This window comes from Oncorhynchus keta, unplaced genomic scaffold (assembly GCF_023373465.1).
Source record: "Oncorhynchus keta strain PuntledgeMale-10-30-2019 unplaced genomic scaffold, Oket_V2 Un_contig_6766_pilon_pilon, whole genome shotgun sequence".
Lineage (NCBI taxonomy): Eukaryota > Metazoa > Chordata > Actinopteri > Salmoniformes > Salmonidae > Oncorhynchus > Oncorhynchus keta.
In genome coordinates, this window is record NW_026289049.1 from 40,254 (window position 1) to 56,757 (window position 16,504).

Consider the following 16,504-nt stretch of genomic DNA (forward strand, 5'->3'; position numbering starts at 1 on the left):
GTTTAACCTGCCCTTCCATCTGCTTCATACACACAATTGCACAAGCTCTTGTGCTCAAAACAAATCAAAACTGCTTCTGGTAATAATTTATTGTTTATTCAAATGATTAATCGAGCAATGAAGAAAAACCTTGTTTTTCTACTTAAATAACTCCATAAATTTTCAAACATTCAAAATTAAAAATATACAATTGATGAAGATTATGGTTCCGACTTCACATTTTTTCCCAGGCCAAAAAAAGTTCAAGTGAGACAGTGGTCATTTCTTCATCTGCGGAATGAACTTCAAGGTCCATGTAACTCCACACAAGGTTCCACTGTGAGTTCCACTGTGGGTTCCACTGTGGTAGCTTGGAAGCATTCTCTGGGTTCCTCACAATACTAGCACTGCTAATGTATGGATTGGAAGGAGGGCAGCATCTCCAGATGAGCCTACAAATCTTTTTTAAGTCAAGCAGGTGAAGTAGTTATCTAGAGTGAAGAAGACGGTGATTTGCTTGTTACAGCAGAATGCTTGGCGCTTCAATACTCGAGGCACCACCACAATGCCTTCTGCTTTTCCAGTCAGTGTTCATTTCCAGAGTGGGTTCTTATTTCCAGAAAACACAAAAAGACAAGCAAAGATAGAAGAGAAAGAAGTTGTGGATCTCAAGTGTTTTGGGAGGTTAGTCTATTCTTCAGTTGGTTCATTGAGATGCAGCAAGGCAGTTCCCAGGGAGGAGGGGGTGGTGAGGAGGATGGAACGATGGGGACTGGGGGAGGGATGGGGACTGGGGGAGGGATGGGGACTGGGGGAGGGATGGGGACAACTTAGAACGTCAACGGTAAGGCTAATTATTTGTATTTTTCCTCCTTTCAATCTCCATGGTTTTCCTTAAAAAAAACATTTACATACATATTATATATCTATTCATATATCTCTTCTAAAAGCGTCCTGTGGGAGCCTGCGGCATCGGGCGGGCTCAGCCCCCTCTGAACAGGTCATTTAGTCTGTCCAGCTCCTTGCAGTTATCCATGGTCATCAGCTCAGCCTTCTTACGCAGGCGGTCGTCCCTGTAGACCTTAGCAGCATACAGCAAGTCTGTTTCTGAGAGAGAAGGGGGAGATGAACAGAAGACTCAGTCAATATCAACAATGTCACACTAAGCTACGTCGAGGGAATGCTTTCGTCACAAAATAGAAGGAAATGAATGCCTGTTTTGTACGAGTAACTTGTATTGCTTTACATGGGGCTAATTTGATTGAAGTCCTCACTGTAATTATACCCTGCAGGGGCTGCGTGCTACGCCACTGCTTATAACTATAAGAAATCTGTGTCAAATCAATTATATCCAGGTCAGAGCTTCAGCTAGGCATTTGGTTTTCTAACTTGGTAGGTACGTGGCTAGATTACAGCAGAGACATTTAATCTCCTCCTGGATCAAGATCCCTGTTGCCTAAATTGTTTTAATACTTCTGGTAGTACCTGGTATGGTACAGAAACGGTATGAACATCTGGATAGCGCCCAACTAATAGAGGCATGATGGACACCTACTCGTCTGCCTCTCCTTCCAGCAGTTGTTCCTGACATTAGACACATAGTCCTCCTCCACGTTCTTCTCAATCTTCTGCAGATTGGAGCCCTTGTACTCTGTCTTGAAGTCTCTGTTGACGTAGTAATCCACATGCAGGTTCTCCGTCTGCCGTTTCACCGTCTGCCCCGTGGACCTGGAGAGGACAGAGGACAGGCATCAAGTTACATACGGCTGTTCTGAGAACAGCGAGATGTATAGGTTTTTATACCTGGTGAAGAGAGGAGGCGATGGGAATGATCAAACACACACAATAAATGCATCAGTACTTTACTGGTAGGTGTGTCCGTTACATACACCAACCATATCACCATTGGACAGTATTTTTCAGCACCGAGCATGTGGAGCAGGGGTACAGAATTAAAGGCCTGGGCCGTGTTCAGGTGGGAGAAAACGTTTTGAAACGGAGTGGTACCACTTAAATGCATGATGTGTCCAATATGAACACAGATTTTCATTTTCTGTGGCAAAACCTTTAAGTACTGTGATCCATACTGAGCACGACCCCAGCGTATGTGTGTGTGTGTACACGTACGGTCTGGAGTAGAGGCTGTAGGGGGGGGTAGACACCATCAGTTGGCTCAAGATGGACACCAGGATCAGTACAACGATGGGTATCAGCTGGATAAACATGGAGAACCCTCCCTGGAAAACAGATTACAAAAATCACTAAGCATACACTTTTGTCCTGCAGCTCAGTTGGTAGAGCATGGCACTTGCGACAGCAGGATAGTGGGTTTGATTCCCAGGATCACCCATACGTAAAATGTATGCACGCATGACTAAGCCACTTGGGATAGAGTCAGCTAAATGGCATATATTACTATTTAATATTTTAAGACATGTACTGTCCTGTTAGTGACTATGCATGTTTACCTGCTTTACTATGTAGCACACCGAAATTAACTAGAGCTCATCCCAGTCAACGTTGGAACGGTTGCGTCCTTCACTAAAACAGAGCCTGCAACATGCTGCCGAGACTCCCATAGCTTGTAGAGGGGGGTCTGCTATGGAAGTCTGACCTGAAGTTACCCCAGACTCAGTAGGTATTATATTGACAGTCACAGTATACATCTGGCAGTGTAGATGCCAGACATGCATGCATACCTCTCCCCTCTCCTCTGCTCTCTCCCGCCTTTGGTCCGTCTGCTGGCTGTATCGCGCCCTGCCGTTGGTGAACGTGTGGGCAGCCGCTGTGGAGAAGAGGTACCCTGTTAGTGACTCGGCAAAGACTTGCAATACAATACTCATTTAATAAACATTCATGTTTGAGCAAGACAATTGTGTTTAATTGATGTAATGAATTAAGACTTGTTTATTAAACATTGAGACAAACTCTGCAACCACTGGATGAAATTAACTTCAAATTGTATGAGTGTCTCTTACAAGAGGGGAATCCTCCTCCGAAGAACATGTTGAAGAGGTCCTCGGGAGTGATGTCGGCCTCGAAGCCCCGGTGGAAGTCAAACCCTTGGCTGTGGGCGTGGCCAGGGCTGGTCGGCTCCTCTGCCCCCGTGAGGTCATACTGCTTTCTCTTGTCTGGGTTGCTAAGCACGGCGTACGCGTTGCCGATCTCTGTTAGAACCACAACACACTCATGGTCAATAAGTGTCACATTAAGTCAGCAAAAAAGTAGACATTGGCCCGGATCCGATGCTCCATTTAACACTGATCTGCAAACTTTACGTCGGGGGGCCAGACGTAGATACTCTGCCAGTCCTCAATCTATTCCAATTCAATTAATGGCAGGTCAAATGTATGCTGCTAACAATGCTGTAGGGACTCACTTGTTCCAGACCCGGTCCGATCAGTGAGGGAAGCAGAAGAAGTCATTTTTGAAAGCTACTTTATTAACCAGAGCTGAGTGAGAGAGACCATTCTAGCAGGCGGGAGGGAGAGACAGCAACCAACCAAGCTGACTGGCACTATAGTAGACTAATAGCTGCCATAGCTCGATTATTTATCATCAAACATGATTACGTAGTGCGGGGGCTTTACTGCATCAAACCGGGAAAAGCTAGTTAAGGTAGGCTGAGGCTGCAGTGCATACGCTTCCTGATCCTACAGTTACAAACAATTCTATTCAGATAAGTAGCAGCCTGCCTACCCATTGGTTATTCTTCTCCTTTAACTCCGTCATTTTAATTCCATTGATTAGATATCTCCTAACTTTTGCCACACACGGAGTAAGGCTCGATGGTTGTAGCCCATTGCCACTTTGATGACTAATGATTGGCCAACAACCTGCACCCGCCACTCGTGAAAACAAGAGCATAAATGATACAATTTCTCTCCCTCTATTGCAGCAGTTGCATTCGGATTTGTACCTTCCGGACAAGTTGGTTAAATTTACACATACCCGAGACCTATGTCAATCATATATGATCTGACCCAGACCTGTGACTCGCCCGGGTCCCGAAATAGAGTACAGGTGGATCCGTGAAGACCTGTAGCCTACATTACAGCCACATTTTTATTTATTTAACTTGGCAAGTCAGTTAAGAACAAATTCTTATTTTCAATGACGGCCTAGGAACAGTGGGTTAACTGCCTGTCCAGGGGCAGAACGACAGATATGTACCTTGTTGCAAGTTCAAATCCCCAAGCTGACCTTTAAGTTACTAGTCCAACACTCTAACCACTAGGCTACCCTGCCGCCCCTGTAGATGCCAGACATACATACCTCTCCCCTCCCCTCTGCGCTCTCCCGTCTTTGGTCCATCTGCTGGCTGTATCGCGCCCTGTGATACATGTGATTGGCACCGAACACAAAAACAATGCATGTGAAACTTCTTACTTTTGAAGGCCTCTGTAGCTCCAGGGGCTTGGTTTTTGTCTGGGTGGAACTTGAGTGCTAGTTTCCTGTAGGCTTTCTTCAGCTCCTCCTCATTGGCCTCCTTGCTGGTGCCCAGGACTTCATAGTAGTCCTTACACCGCTTTATCCTTTAATAGAGATGACAGTGAGTGATTCATCAGGGCTATGTTACACATGTCCAGGAAACAGATAGACCTAGTTTATTACAATGCAGTGGATCTAATTAATCATGAGGGTTGTAGCACAGATCACATTTGGCCCAAAAGCAATACAAAAAAACTCTAATTGATATGTTTTGCTTCAAGAACTAGTGTTTGGAAAGTATCTAGGTTGTGCCTTTACATTTAGAGAAAATAAACATCCAAGTGAATAATTTTCACTTCTGGTATGTTTCGCAAGCGTTCCAGGAAGTCTCGCAATGTTGCGCCTCTGGGTTTAGAAAACTGTGCTCCTGGAGTACCATTTGAAACCACAAGAGGGCAAATCAACATTGGTGGCAGAACAGAGCAGGAGAGTTCAAACGCAATACACAGAGTCGATTGCATGACCTGCAGAAGAGAGATTGCCTCCAGTCTCCAAGGAGAACCACCTGAGATACTTGCCAGACTGTTACATTAACATTCAATTAGAATAATCAAATATATGCTGATGTCACTGTGTACCTTTCAATTGGAGGTTAAACCCTACATTGCATGTAGGCCTGTTTTAACAAAGATACAGGTTAGTCTCTAAACAAACACAGCATCTTAGTAAAGAAACATACCTTCGTATGCTCTTTACAATGGGACTAGATGTTGGTCAGGCCTACCAAGCACTATGTGAGTGTTGCCATAACGAGATGCGTCACAGCTCTCTTTTGTCTCACTCTCTCAGTCCCTCTCCCTTCCCCTCTCACTGGCCTTATGGGCACCTTGCCGAGTCTGAGGTTCCCATAGGGGTAGTATGGTGCGTAAAACACTGCAGTGTCCTCATTGAGCAGTTGATTAACGGCCCACACACACACACACACCAATGGCACAAAGCCGACCACAACAAGCCACCCAAACAGCTCTGCCATGAAAGACTTGCATACAAATACACAGACAACCAGTCTGCTGTCATTAGCTCAGCAAACACTGCAAATATTCCACAGGCTTCAACTTCAAACCCAACTACAAAATGTTGAGCTGAGTAAGTGTTTCAACAGCAGCCTTCTCTACATAAAAAGTGTGTTATTGGCTGGCTCATAGTACAGTAGAGAAGTTTAACCCCTCTGAGTACACCACATTGGACTGGGGGATTATGAGTGATCCTGTAGGTCAACTGCAGGGTTAATTAACGAACCATAAAGATGCTAGAGAAAACAAAACATGGAGCCCAATAGAACCATCTAACTGCCGTCAGACGACCTCGCTAGGGGAAGATGGTGGAGGCCTAGGCTACACTCGGCCCATTATTAGCAACACTTCTGTTCAGCAGGGACATCAGTCGCTCGGAGCTCCCAGTCCCAGCCACCTACCCTGGCCTATGGGGACAGCGATGATGAAACAGTGACACAGAAAGAGAGGTGTTTAACAAGAACTCTCAAGGGAGATCATTCTAGAACACCCCTCCCCCCACGGTTGGTATGATTCAGGGTCCAACAACAGTGGCCAAAGACCCATACTAGCTGCCATACTATTTAGCACGTACCGTTCAGTAAAAAAGTGTGCAGTGTGTCACAACACAGTAGTGGCTACTGATTGGCCGAGTGGGTGGGGCTGCATGCGGGTCCATTCCCCCAAATTCAACAGAAATGAATCGCATTAACCAACCTGATAATAGCCAATTTGATTAATTTCTCGAAACAGGAAGGAGTTATAGTCTCTCTATAACCAGCCTCAGTAGGCCTATCACATTCAACCTATACTGCAGTAGAGCATACAGTCCAGTGGTGTATAACTCACTCCATTTATAGCCTAGTGTCTGCTGTTTGTTCTTCTTCTGTTGAATTAAGAGCTGGACAACCAGGTGAGGGGAGTTCCTTACTAATCAGTGACCATTAATCAAGTACAAGGGAGAAGTGAAAACCCAGTCACTCGGCCCTCAAAGGAATGAGTTTGACATATGTTATATCTCTCATTTAAAAAGGACTGAAGACAGAAACAGATCATTTAGTTCAATTTCAAAATATTTGTGAAATCAAAGTGCTGTAGCATATATACATTAAATTAAATGGTGTAGTACACACACAAGAACTTAAATGTTCAAATCAAAAGCCTATTGAACAGAAGAAGAAAAAAACTGTCAGGTGAATCACAAATTCAGAACCGCTGGACAGTAACAAAGCACTGATCATTGGGAACAAGATCTGAATGACTGCTAAGGCTTGATCCATCAATTAAATAGTTTGTTTTGTAGGCTACCTATCTATGTTGAAATCAAAAGGCCTGATTAACATAACATCAAAAATGCAGCCACATCCCGAATCCCTAGTGCAGACACATTGACAAAAGATGGTTTATTATTTAGTTTAAAAGCGCTGATGGCCAAGAGAACAAGAAACGGAGAAGCTAGAAATTCCATATTTGAAACGCCACGCAGAAGCTTCACTATTTAGCATCTTCCCAAATAAGTAGCTTTGTTAAGGCCCAAGTTCTCTTCAAGTAGCCAATCCCTTGCAGCCCACCTTCCAATGTATCGTGCGCACCGAATGCAACTAGATGAGCCGAAATGAGTATAACATCCTGGCACTTAAACCATAGCTTATTTTAACATCTCACGACCCCCCCAAAAAAAAAATCTAACGACAGCTGTAATCTGGAAAATCTCATTTTTACATCAACAAATAACCTTCAATTCATAGCCTTTTCATCTCTTATCAAAAGAACCCAATACATACATTTACTCAGTAAAATTATATTTATCAAATGATTCTCAGCAACAATTGTATATTGTCACAAATAATAAACTAGTCCCCCCGTAATTATAAAAAAATAAATAAAAAAAAAGGGTTTATTTTGGGCGACGACACTGACCTAGACGTTGAATACCACTGCTTTAAACCAGGGTGGGCATCTGGACACAATGATCGTTTAACATCACCTGACCTTCACCTGTTCCACCGCAAACAATCTCACAAGTATCAGACACTAAACTCCCAGCTAATATCTAATCAACGCAACATTATCCCACCCCTGGTTATCCACTATTAACAAACAATTGTTTCATTTGTATTATTATTATTATTTTTTTAAATAAGGCAATATCTGCCAATTCATTTCCAGCAATATTGCCTGTGTGTCTATGTGGTGCGTGAGTTTATCACTCTGTGTGTAGCCAGTGGATGTCATAACTGTCTTGTGGGTTTCCATAAATACAGTCCCCAAAACCATCACTTAAACATTAACTGCAAAGATCAGAATGACTACTAAGGCTTGATCCATAAATTAAATAGTTTTAGTTTTGTAAGCTAGGCTACCTATCCACATGTTCAAATTAAAAGTATATCATGAGTAAGTATATCATTTATATCTATTATTTCTCATTTGCAAACTTTGCCATGAAATGAGTAGTAGAGAACCATCGCTAGACCGGCACGTCATAGATGGCAAATTCCCAATCACTAGATGCATAAATTAAAACGCCAAAAGCGCAATTACAATTTTTAAAATAGTCTTGAGATGTGATTTAAGCATTCACATGGACTCAGAACATCCCATTCCGTTGGTTGTCTATGAACAAAAATAATTTTAAGAGTGAAAAATTTAACAGAACATAATTTGGGGAAAATAGTCCATTTATTTTGGGAGCGGAATCACAGATTTTATAGGGCCCCCCTTAGAGTTGTTTATTAACCATTATAAACTGGGTGGTTTGAGCCCTGAATTCTGATTGACTGAAAGCCGTGGTATATCAGAAAGTATACAAAGAGATGTTACTGTTATAACTACTTTGGTAACCAGTTTATAAGAGCAATAAGGCACCTCGGGGGTTTGTGGTATATGGCCAATATACCATGGCTAAAGGCTGTGTCCAGACACTCCACGTTGCGTCGTGCTAAGAACAGCCCTTAGCCGTGGTATATTCGCCATCTACCACACCTCCTCAGCCCTTATTGCTTAATTATTTTTACCAGATATATTGACAGAAAACAGAACACTACTTTCTCTCTTACACTAAGGACCAGGGAAGAGTTGCAGGGGAGAGAAGAATGTGCCCATTTGATAGCTAGAAAATAAAATGCACCTTGCGCTGCTGATTTTTTTTAAAGTAGCTCTCATGCTAGTGTAACGGATGTGAAACGGCTAGCTTAGTTAGCGGTGCGCGCTAAATAGCGTTTCAATCGGTGCCGTCACTTGCTCTGAGACCTTGAATTAGTAGTTCCCCTTGCTCTGCGCGGCTTTCGTGGAGTGATGGGTAACGATGCTTCGTGGGTTACTGTTGTTGATGTGTGCAGAGGGTCCCTGGTTCGCGCCCGGGTATGGGCGAGGGGACGGTCTAAAGTTATACTGTTACACTAGAAAAGGTTGGAGACACCTGATCCACAGGTTAGTAAAAGGGTTTGAGAGGACATGGATTTCAGAGCCCAGGCGTAAGGCATGGGGTTCTTACCATGGTAAAAGACTAGGGGATCAGGCTAGTACAGGTTAGCCTAACTGGAAACGTGTTCAGGATGTTGTTTAGTTCATTCTGGACTAGCTGGCGTGGCTCACCATATCTGGCCTTCAGGGCCTGGAGAGCTGCAGTGTATGGTGTTGCGAAGTGCAGGATTGGGATTGGGCCAGCCTGTATGCACTGGGAAACCGTAAATGATCCATTAGTACTTGGTATTTGTAGCGTTCTGACAGATGACTGTGAATACCCTGTAGGCTCTCCAATGCCATTTCCAAAAGGACAAATTCACTATCCTTTCCGCTCTCAAAGTATGGCAGTTTGGGTCTGGGAATTCCCTAGGCTGAGGCTACTAGAAGTTTCATAATGTTAGCTCCCTCTTCTGGTTGCATGAAGGATAAACCCGGGACTTCTGATGAACCCACTGTGGCCTCATTGGGCCGGTCCCCTACTGTCCCAGACCCTCCATTGGTGGCAGCCGGAATTGGGTGAGAGCCCTCCCACCTGATGTTTGAGGACTGGCCTGGCCCTGGACGAGAGGAACGATTTGCCGTGGTTGGTAATTGGCGGAAAAGCAAAGAAGTGATGCTTTGTCCAGATGTGGGAATGCTAACTTGTGTCACTGGCATAGAGGGCTTTGGTGGAGCGGCATGTCTCCGGGGACTGTATGCCATGGGGTACCAGAGGGGCAGATTGGGAAAGAAAGGCAGACAGGTTAGGTCCATGTGGAGGGGTGGTCAGGTAAACTCCCTGTTCGTTCCTCTCCAGGAAGGATGAGACCACCCGTGCCTCCTCCAAATCCCTTCTGGCTTGACAGTGCAGTCGCTGCTGTGCCAGGTCCTTGGCAATGAATTCCCGTTCCTGTAGAGCTCTACGGGCCTGCACATCCAATTGGTGACATCGTTCGTCAGCCTGTTGTTCCTGCTCAATCTGACGCTCAATTTCCTCCAAAGCTAATAGTTTCATCCTGTCTTGTAGGACAGCGGTCTGTGAATCGCTGAGGGCTAGTGAATGGCGGTTGCCATGGCCACTTCCAAAGGGGTATCCACTGGTCAAACTTCCACTCCGTCAAGAGTGCTTCACGATTTCCCATTAGTTTTTAAGGGGTGAGCGGAGCCTGCCTCAGGAAGCTGGTCGACCTGTGCTGTGGGAGTCACCTCCATGGGTTCTTCCTGTAGACCACTTTCCTGCTCCAAAGCAGTTTCCGGTCCTTGGCTCAAAAGGGATGGTTGATGGCTGAAACGTATAGTTGATCCATCAACACTTTGAGCTCTGGTGGGCTTGCCCTTTGATGTCGGAACCTCGACCACATAATCCTTTTTAAGATAACCAGGTGCTGGCCTGGTTCTTCTGGTGGTTGAGGATGAAGCCTTTGTTGCTTTAGGCTTAGCTCCTGGATATTTCCTTTGTTCCAAGACCTTTCCCTCAGCTGCTCGCTCTCCTCCTCTTCCTTCCAGTGGAGACAGTTCTTCCCTCTCCGCCTCCATTTCACCTGTCTTTGGTTCAGTCATCATCCGGTTCGAAGGACCGGTTACTGTCAGAATGTTAAGCATAAAGCACTGACTAATGGTCCCTCGATGGAGACAGAATGACTCGGAGTACATGGGTTAATTATTTTTGGTGTGAAGGATATACTTCCAGTTTCATCTAAAATACATCTGATTTGTGTGAGAGCATGCTCACATGACGTGTGACAGATCCTTATCAATTTCCTGTTGTGAGAAGAACCAATCAGGTTAATAAAAAAATGTAACTTATGATCTATTTTACACACACATGCAACAGGAAATTCAGGTGAGTAGGGGAATTTACAATCCACCATTTCCTCATCTTAACAGGTAGCCATACGAAAAAAAGAACACCCAAAAGTGTCAAGTCTCCTAAATTCACATTGATTACAAAAACTCAGGGTCAACAACCCCAAACAGGCTGAAAGTGGCTCTCCCGCCCTAATCGCCACATGAGAATGCACCAGAGTGAAGCAACACAACTACACACAGGCCTGCATGCTGCACACATGAAAAGTGGGACAGAGGATCGTACCATACGGCCGCCAGGGAGGGCGGAACAGAGATTTTACAAACAGATAGCCAATCCCAAACAGATTACGCGAGTGAGCAATCAAGTGGAAAAAAAGTCAAAAGCCTCCTGCTCACCTCTGCACTCCTTCCACCTGGTCCTTGGTGAAGCCCTTGGTGCTGGGCTCGCCCCCTCCGGCCTCCTGGTCCTGCCCACCAGCCCGGGCCTTGGTGCTCTCCGAGGAGCTGTCTGTAGTACGCTGTCTGCAGTGCGTGCCATTCCCCGCAGAGCTGCCGTTCCTCGTCAAGGTGTCCAACAAGGCTAGGAGGGAAGAGAGAGATGAAGAGAGAGAGAAGACAGAACAAAGCATGACGTGGCACATTCAGAAAGAGAGAGACAAAGCTAAGCACTTCAAAGGCAAATTTTACAGAACCAGATTAAAGACGGGTCCTCGACTAAAAAGCGTTCTCATTTTCAATCGAAAGTGTTTTTTTAGTCAAGGACTAGTCTTAATCTGGTTCTGGAAAACTGGCACTCAATCTTACAGGGCGAAACACTAGGCTCTTGAAAGTCAGACCACCATGCAAGGGAACATCAACGGTTCACACAGAAACTAAGGTTACATTGTTCCCAGCATCCAGTTGGCTTCCATAGACGAGCTGTAGTGGAGATCTGGTCATGCTTCCATGAGAGCCGCAGGCGAATATATACAGCTCTGGTTGCTCAATGAGAATGTGCTAAGCTTTTCCAATGACACAAAGCAGCGCTCTGTGTCAGTCTACCCATGACCACTGCAGCAGCAGCCTAAGCAACAGCCTGAGTATACTGCCTAGTGCATCGCTGTTCTCTCTGGCAGCACCCAGACTGTGCAATACAGCTCTGCAATTAGTGTGAAAGTTTACACAGGTAACTGAACACTATGTTGGATCGACACGCCAGAGTGAGAATACTGGCATGTCGGGAAAGATACTCATCTTAATGGTTGAAGTGGTAAATGTATTATTGCATGACACTGAACTGAAGACGGTGGCTGTTTTTCTTCAATCAAGATGCAATCTTCTTGAATCCTCAGAATCCACTATTCTTTCTTGTTGGGAGGTAATGAAATAAATAAAAACTGAAATTAAAAAGTGAATAGGATGATGGTTTTCCCTGGCCCACTGCCCTGTCATTCCTTACCGTGGCCCCAGCTTAGCTCTGGCTTATGCACTACCATTGTTCCCTCAGCTCTGGGTCAATCATTCAATTAAGGGATTGAGGTGGACAAGCCTGTTCATCCCTCTAACCTGATCCTGCACGAGCCACGTTACCTCTTCTGCGCTCAATGGAATCCCTACAAACACCTTCTCGTCCTGCACGAGCCACGTTACCTCATCTGCTGACAGTGGAATCCCTACAAACCCCTTACCTCATCCTGCAAGAGCCACATTACCTCCATTTCCAAAAATGATTCTCAGCAGAAGTTGAGACCTCCACTTTCCTACTTCCTTCCATTTTTATATTGAATAAGGCATTGGTGAGGAAGAGCTCGCAAGTAAGCATTTCACTGTACTGTTTGCACCTGCTGTATCCCATGAACATTACCAACTAAACATTGATTTGAGTGAGGTGAATAGGCTGCTATAGCCATCTCCTTGGTGACCATTTTAAACACTTTAACCAAACCTTGAGTATTCACTACAACTAAATGTTCCTAGTGAATGTAAACGGTCATGTTTAACTGCATGATGTGAGAGTTAAGCCAACATGAGGAATAATTGCTGTCAACTGTCACATAGCCAACCGTTCAGCTAATATGTGTTCTATTATATATGGCTGCTTTGGAAATTGCCATTTACCTTCATAACAAGGTAAATATGTCTCCTGCCTGACATACTAGTATTGACCATTTCAGAAGCTTTTAAATATGATTGGCAGGCTGCACAATTGACCATAATGCAAGCAGCCTCTTGCAAGCACACGATTCACTCACAAAACATACAAGTGTTTGATTACAGACAAGCACTTTTCAACAGACAAAGCAATGAATTACAAAACATCACGGCAGCTGAGAGCAATAAGCAGATCAATTGCTTATGGCCCGAGGTAGCTGCTGGATCATCACCATGTATCAATACAACCACAGCCAGGCATGGCTTGTGTCCGGCTAGTTAGCCAAGTCCCTTACTAAGCTAGTATCAGGCCTACATTGATACCCATTTTAAAATTACATTTCTGTCATGGGGACACTGGAAACAACCCCTAGCTGGCTAACTAACTGGTGCATAGGCATCACTTGCTTAGTCAGTTGACCTTGTTATTGCGAAAGACCATACATGTGGGGAGACAACATCCCAGATGGGGAACTTCGCTCCACTGACCACATAATGCAAAACTGAATTAGTTGGCAATCCAACATTTAGCTAGCTCATATAGACTAGCTAAAGTTTGTAAATGATAGTTAGCAATAGCTTTGCCAATTGGCTAGTTAGCATAGCCAGTCCACATTCGCCACTGAGCTAAAACATAACTATAAAATGAAACATAGCTTGTCAAGTGAGACATTTAACCGTGGATGTCAACCTTATCAAATCAACAAAATGGGCTAAGAAATGGCTAACGTCAAGTAGTTAGCGACATAGTACACACTGATAGCATGCTAACGTTAGTTAGCAATTTAAAGAAACGTCACTTCTTCCTTTGCCCTGAGCAGTTTAAAGCGTTAATGACGTTACTTAACCATTTCATCATGTTTACGTAGTATCCGTGCATTGCAAGTGACAATATTCCAAGGCAAGTTCCCAAATCGTATTTTAAATCGGTGTTTAATGTGTAACGGGCTAACTAACGTGGCTAATGAACGGAAATATGGTAACGTAGATATTTACCTTTCGCTTTGTAGGTTGGAAAGAGCTTCTCTGCTTTGTTTAAGAATTTCACCGCCTTGTCTTTGTCTCCTGCTTCAAGAGCTTTAGTGGCTATATTTATACATTTTTCTGCTTCGTCTCTGTTCCCTTCCATCTTTCTTCCTCCCCCCCGGCTCTCAGCTGACAGTAGTGATGGGTAGTTCGCGAACGAACGGATCTTTTTGGTGAACGTCGGGAACCGAATCAGTGAAAGAGCCGTTTATTTGGCTCCCTGATTTAAATACTGCTACAACAGCTTTTTTTTTTAAAATTTACATCAAGATATTATTTAAAATCATAGTATTCATACAACACAATTAGATATTTTGATAGCATATCAATAGCATATCAAATAAATCATGAGGAAAAACTAGTAAAATGAATAATACATAGTAAATCTACTGAACAATACATCATATAGACCCAGAAAAAGTGACAAATTATTGATACTCTCATGAATGTAAAGACGCGTTGGTTAAGAGTCCAGAAATGTCCGCTGCTGCTTTTTTCCATGTGTCCAAAGGACACCTTGGCCCTGTGGATCCTGGTGTTCCTACTGCTTTTGATCTCAAAACGTTTTTTTGCAGATAATCATTTTGTAATTTATCTAAAGAGGGTGAATCTTCCCTGCAGAAACAAAGTGGGCATGTCAATCTGGTCCATGCAACAAAAACAATTCAGCGCCATCTAATAATCCAGCCAGGTAAACATTTATTTGGAGGTGCATTTCCTGATTTAACATAATGGGAGCCTACCTTTTGGGCTTTAAATTGGAAATGTGTTATTTTTTCACTGGTTCTAGTGTTACATTTCTAAAATGTTCAACTTCATATTCATAATCTCCAGCACCACACTAACATATGTGAAAACACAGTGTTTATGTTTTGCAGTCAAAAGATTGAAACACATCTTCCTATGACGTTAACCAATTAGACAATTAGTAGGCACCACTTACTAATAATTGGTCAAGCACATCAATGATGTCACTGGAAACACTTACCTTCCTTTATCCATTAAACATAGACACGTGCTGTCATTTTCACATATGTTGATGTAGGGGTGGTGCTGAAGATGAATCTGAAGTAAAATAAAATACAAAAAAAGTTGAACTCACCTTCAAGCATTTTTACCAGAGCCGTTTGGGGGCCAAATGAGCCGGCTCTTTTACGTGACGGAGCCAAATGATTCCGCTCACCGAAAATACTCGAGAAGCGTCATCGCAAAACACATCTGAACGTTCGGAGCAGCACTTTCGTCAGTGATCATCGGACGCTGCAATTATTCTGATCTCATTTAGTGGGGTTGTTCTGGATTTCTCAATATTAGAGCATGACTTCCAACCCACTGAAATATACACTACATAACAATGTGGACACCTGCTCGTCAAACCTCATTCCAAAATCATGGGCATTAATATAGCGATGGTCCCGTTGCTGCTATAACAGCCTCTACTCTTCTGGGAAGGCTTTCTATTAGATGTTGGAGCATTGCTGGGGGGACTTGCTTCCATTCAGCCAAGAGCATTAGTGAGGTCGGGCACTGATTTTGGGCAATTTGGCCTGGCTCGCCGTCCGCGATCCAATACATCCCATAGGTGTTCGGTGGGATTGAGGTCAGTGCAGGCCAGTCCAGTTCTTCCACACCCATTTCATTGTGGACCTCGCTTTGAGCACAGTGGCACTGTCATGCTGAAACAGGAAAGGGCCTTCCCCAAACTGTTGCCACAAAGTTGGACGCACAGAATCGTCTAGCATGTCATTGTATGCTGTAGCGTAAAGATTTCCCTTCACTGGAGCTAAGGGGCCTAGCCCCGAACCATGAAAAACAGGCACAGACCATTATTCTACCACAACTTTAGGTAGCATTTTCCTTGTATCCGCCAAACCCAAATTAGTCCGTCAGACTGCCAGATGGTTTAACTGCAACCTTTACAACACTCTAGCCGACACTTGGCATTGAACATTGTAATCTTAAACTTGTGTGCGACTGCTCAACCATGGAAACCAATTTCATGAAGCTCCCGGCGAACAGTTATTGTGCTGACCTTGCTTCCAGAGGCATTTTGGAACTCGTTTGTTGCTACTGAGGACAGACGATTTGTACGCGCTACATGCTTCAACTTTCGGCGTCCCGTTGTGAGCTTGTGTGGCCTACTACTTCACGGCTGAGCAGTTGTTGCTCCTAGACATTTCCACTTCACAATAACGGCACTTAGTTGACCAGGGCAGACATTCGACGAACTTGTTGGAAAGGTGGCATCTACGACCGTGCTACGTTGAAAGTCACTGAGCTCTTCAGTAAGGCCATTCTACTGTCAATGTGTGTGAATGGAGATTGCATGGCGGTGTGCTCGATTTTATACACCTGTCAGCAACGGATGGCTGAAATATCCGAATCCACTCATTTGAAGATGTGTCCACGTACTTTTGTTTGTATATATACACACACAAACCACCTGAAACATATCGGTTGGAGTTTGATTGTACAGTAAACGCGCTATAACAACCTCTGATTTGGATACAGTACTGAATAGTAACAAAAAGCATCCTCTGAAAACTGACTGAACAGTTATAGTTTGCTGCGCAGACAACAGTAATGTGCAGTTTTGTAGGTGTGATGCGTTTTGTTATTGAGATCTGATA

At 44.0% G+C, this 16,504-nt stretch overlaps 1 protein-coding gene across 2 annotated transcripts; it reads right to left on the reverse strand.

Moving 5' to 3' along the window:
* Nucleotides 1-80: 80 nt before the first annotated feature.
* dnajb14 (DnaJ heat shock protein family (Hsp40) member B14) lies at nt 81-16,167 on the reverse strand. 2 transcript variants are annotated; one of them, XM_052511401.1, is made up of 8 exons: nt 14,977-16,167; nt 11,115-11,298; nt 4,369-4,514; nt 2,958-3,146; nt 2,679-2,764; nt 2,107-2,216; nt 1,535-1,707; nt 81-1,086 (listed from the first exon to the last, which is right to left on the reverse strand). In XM_052511401.1, the coding sequence occupies exons 1-8, from the start codon at nt 14,984-14,986 to the stop codon at nt 962-964; spliced, it is 1,023 nt and encodes a 340-aa protein (XP_052367361.1). In that variant the 5' UTR covers nt 14,987-16,167; the 3' UTR covers nt 81-961. The 2 variants fall into 2 exon arrangements, with proteins under 2 accessions (XP_052367361.1, XP_052367360.1); XM_052511400.1 differs by lacking the exon at nt 14,977-16,167 and adding an exon at nt 13,845-14,066.
* Between the last annotated feature and the right edge of the window lie 337 nt (nt 16,168-16,504).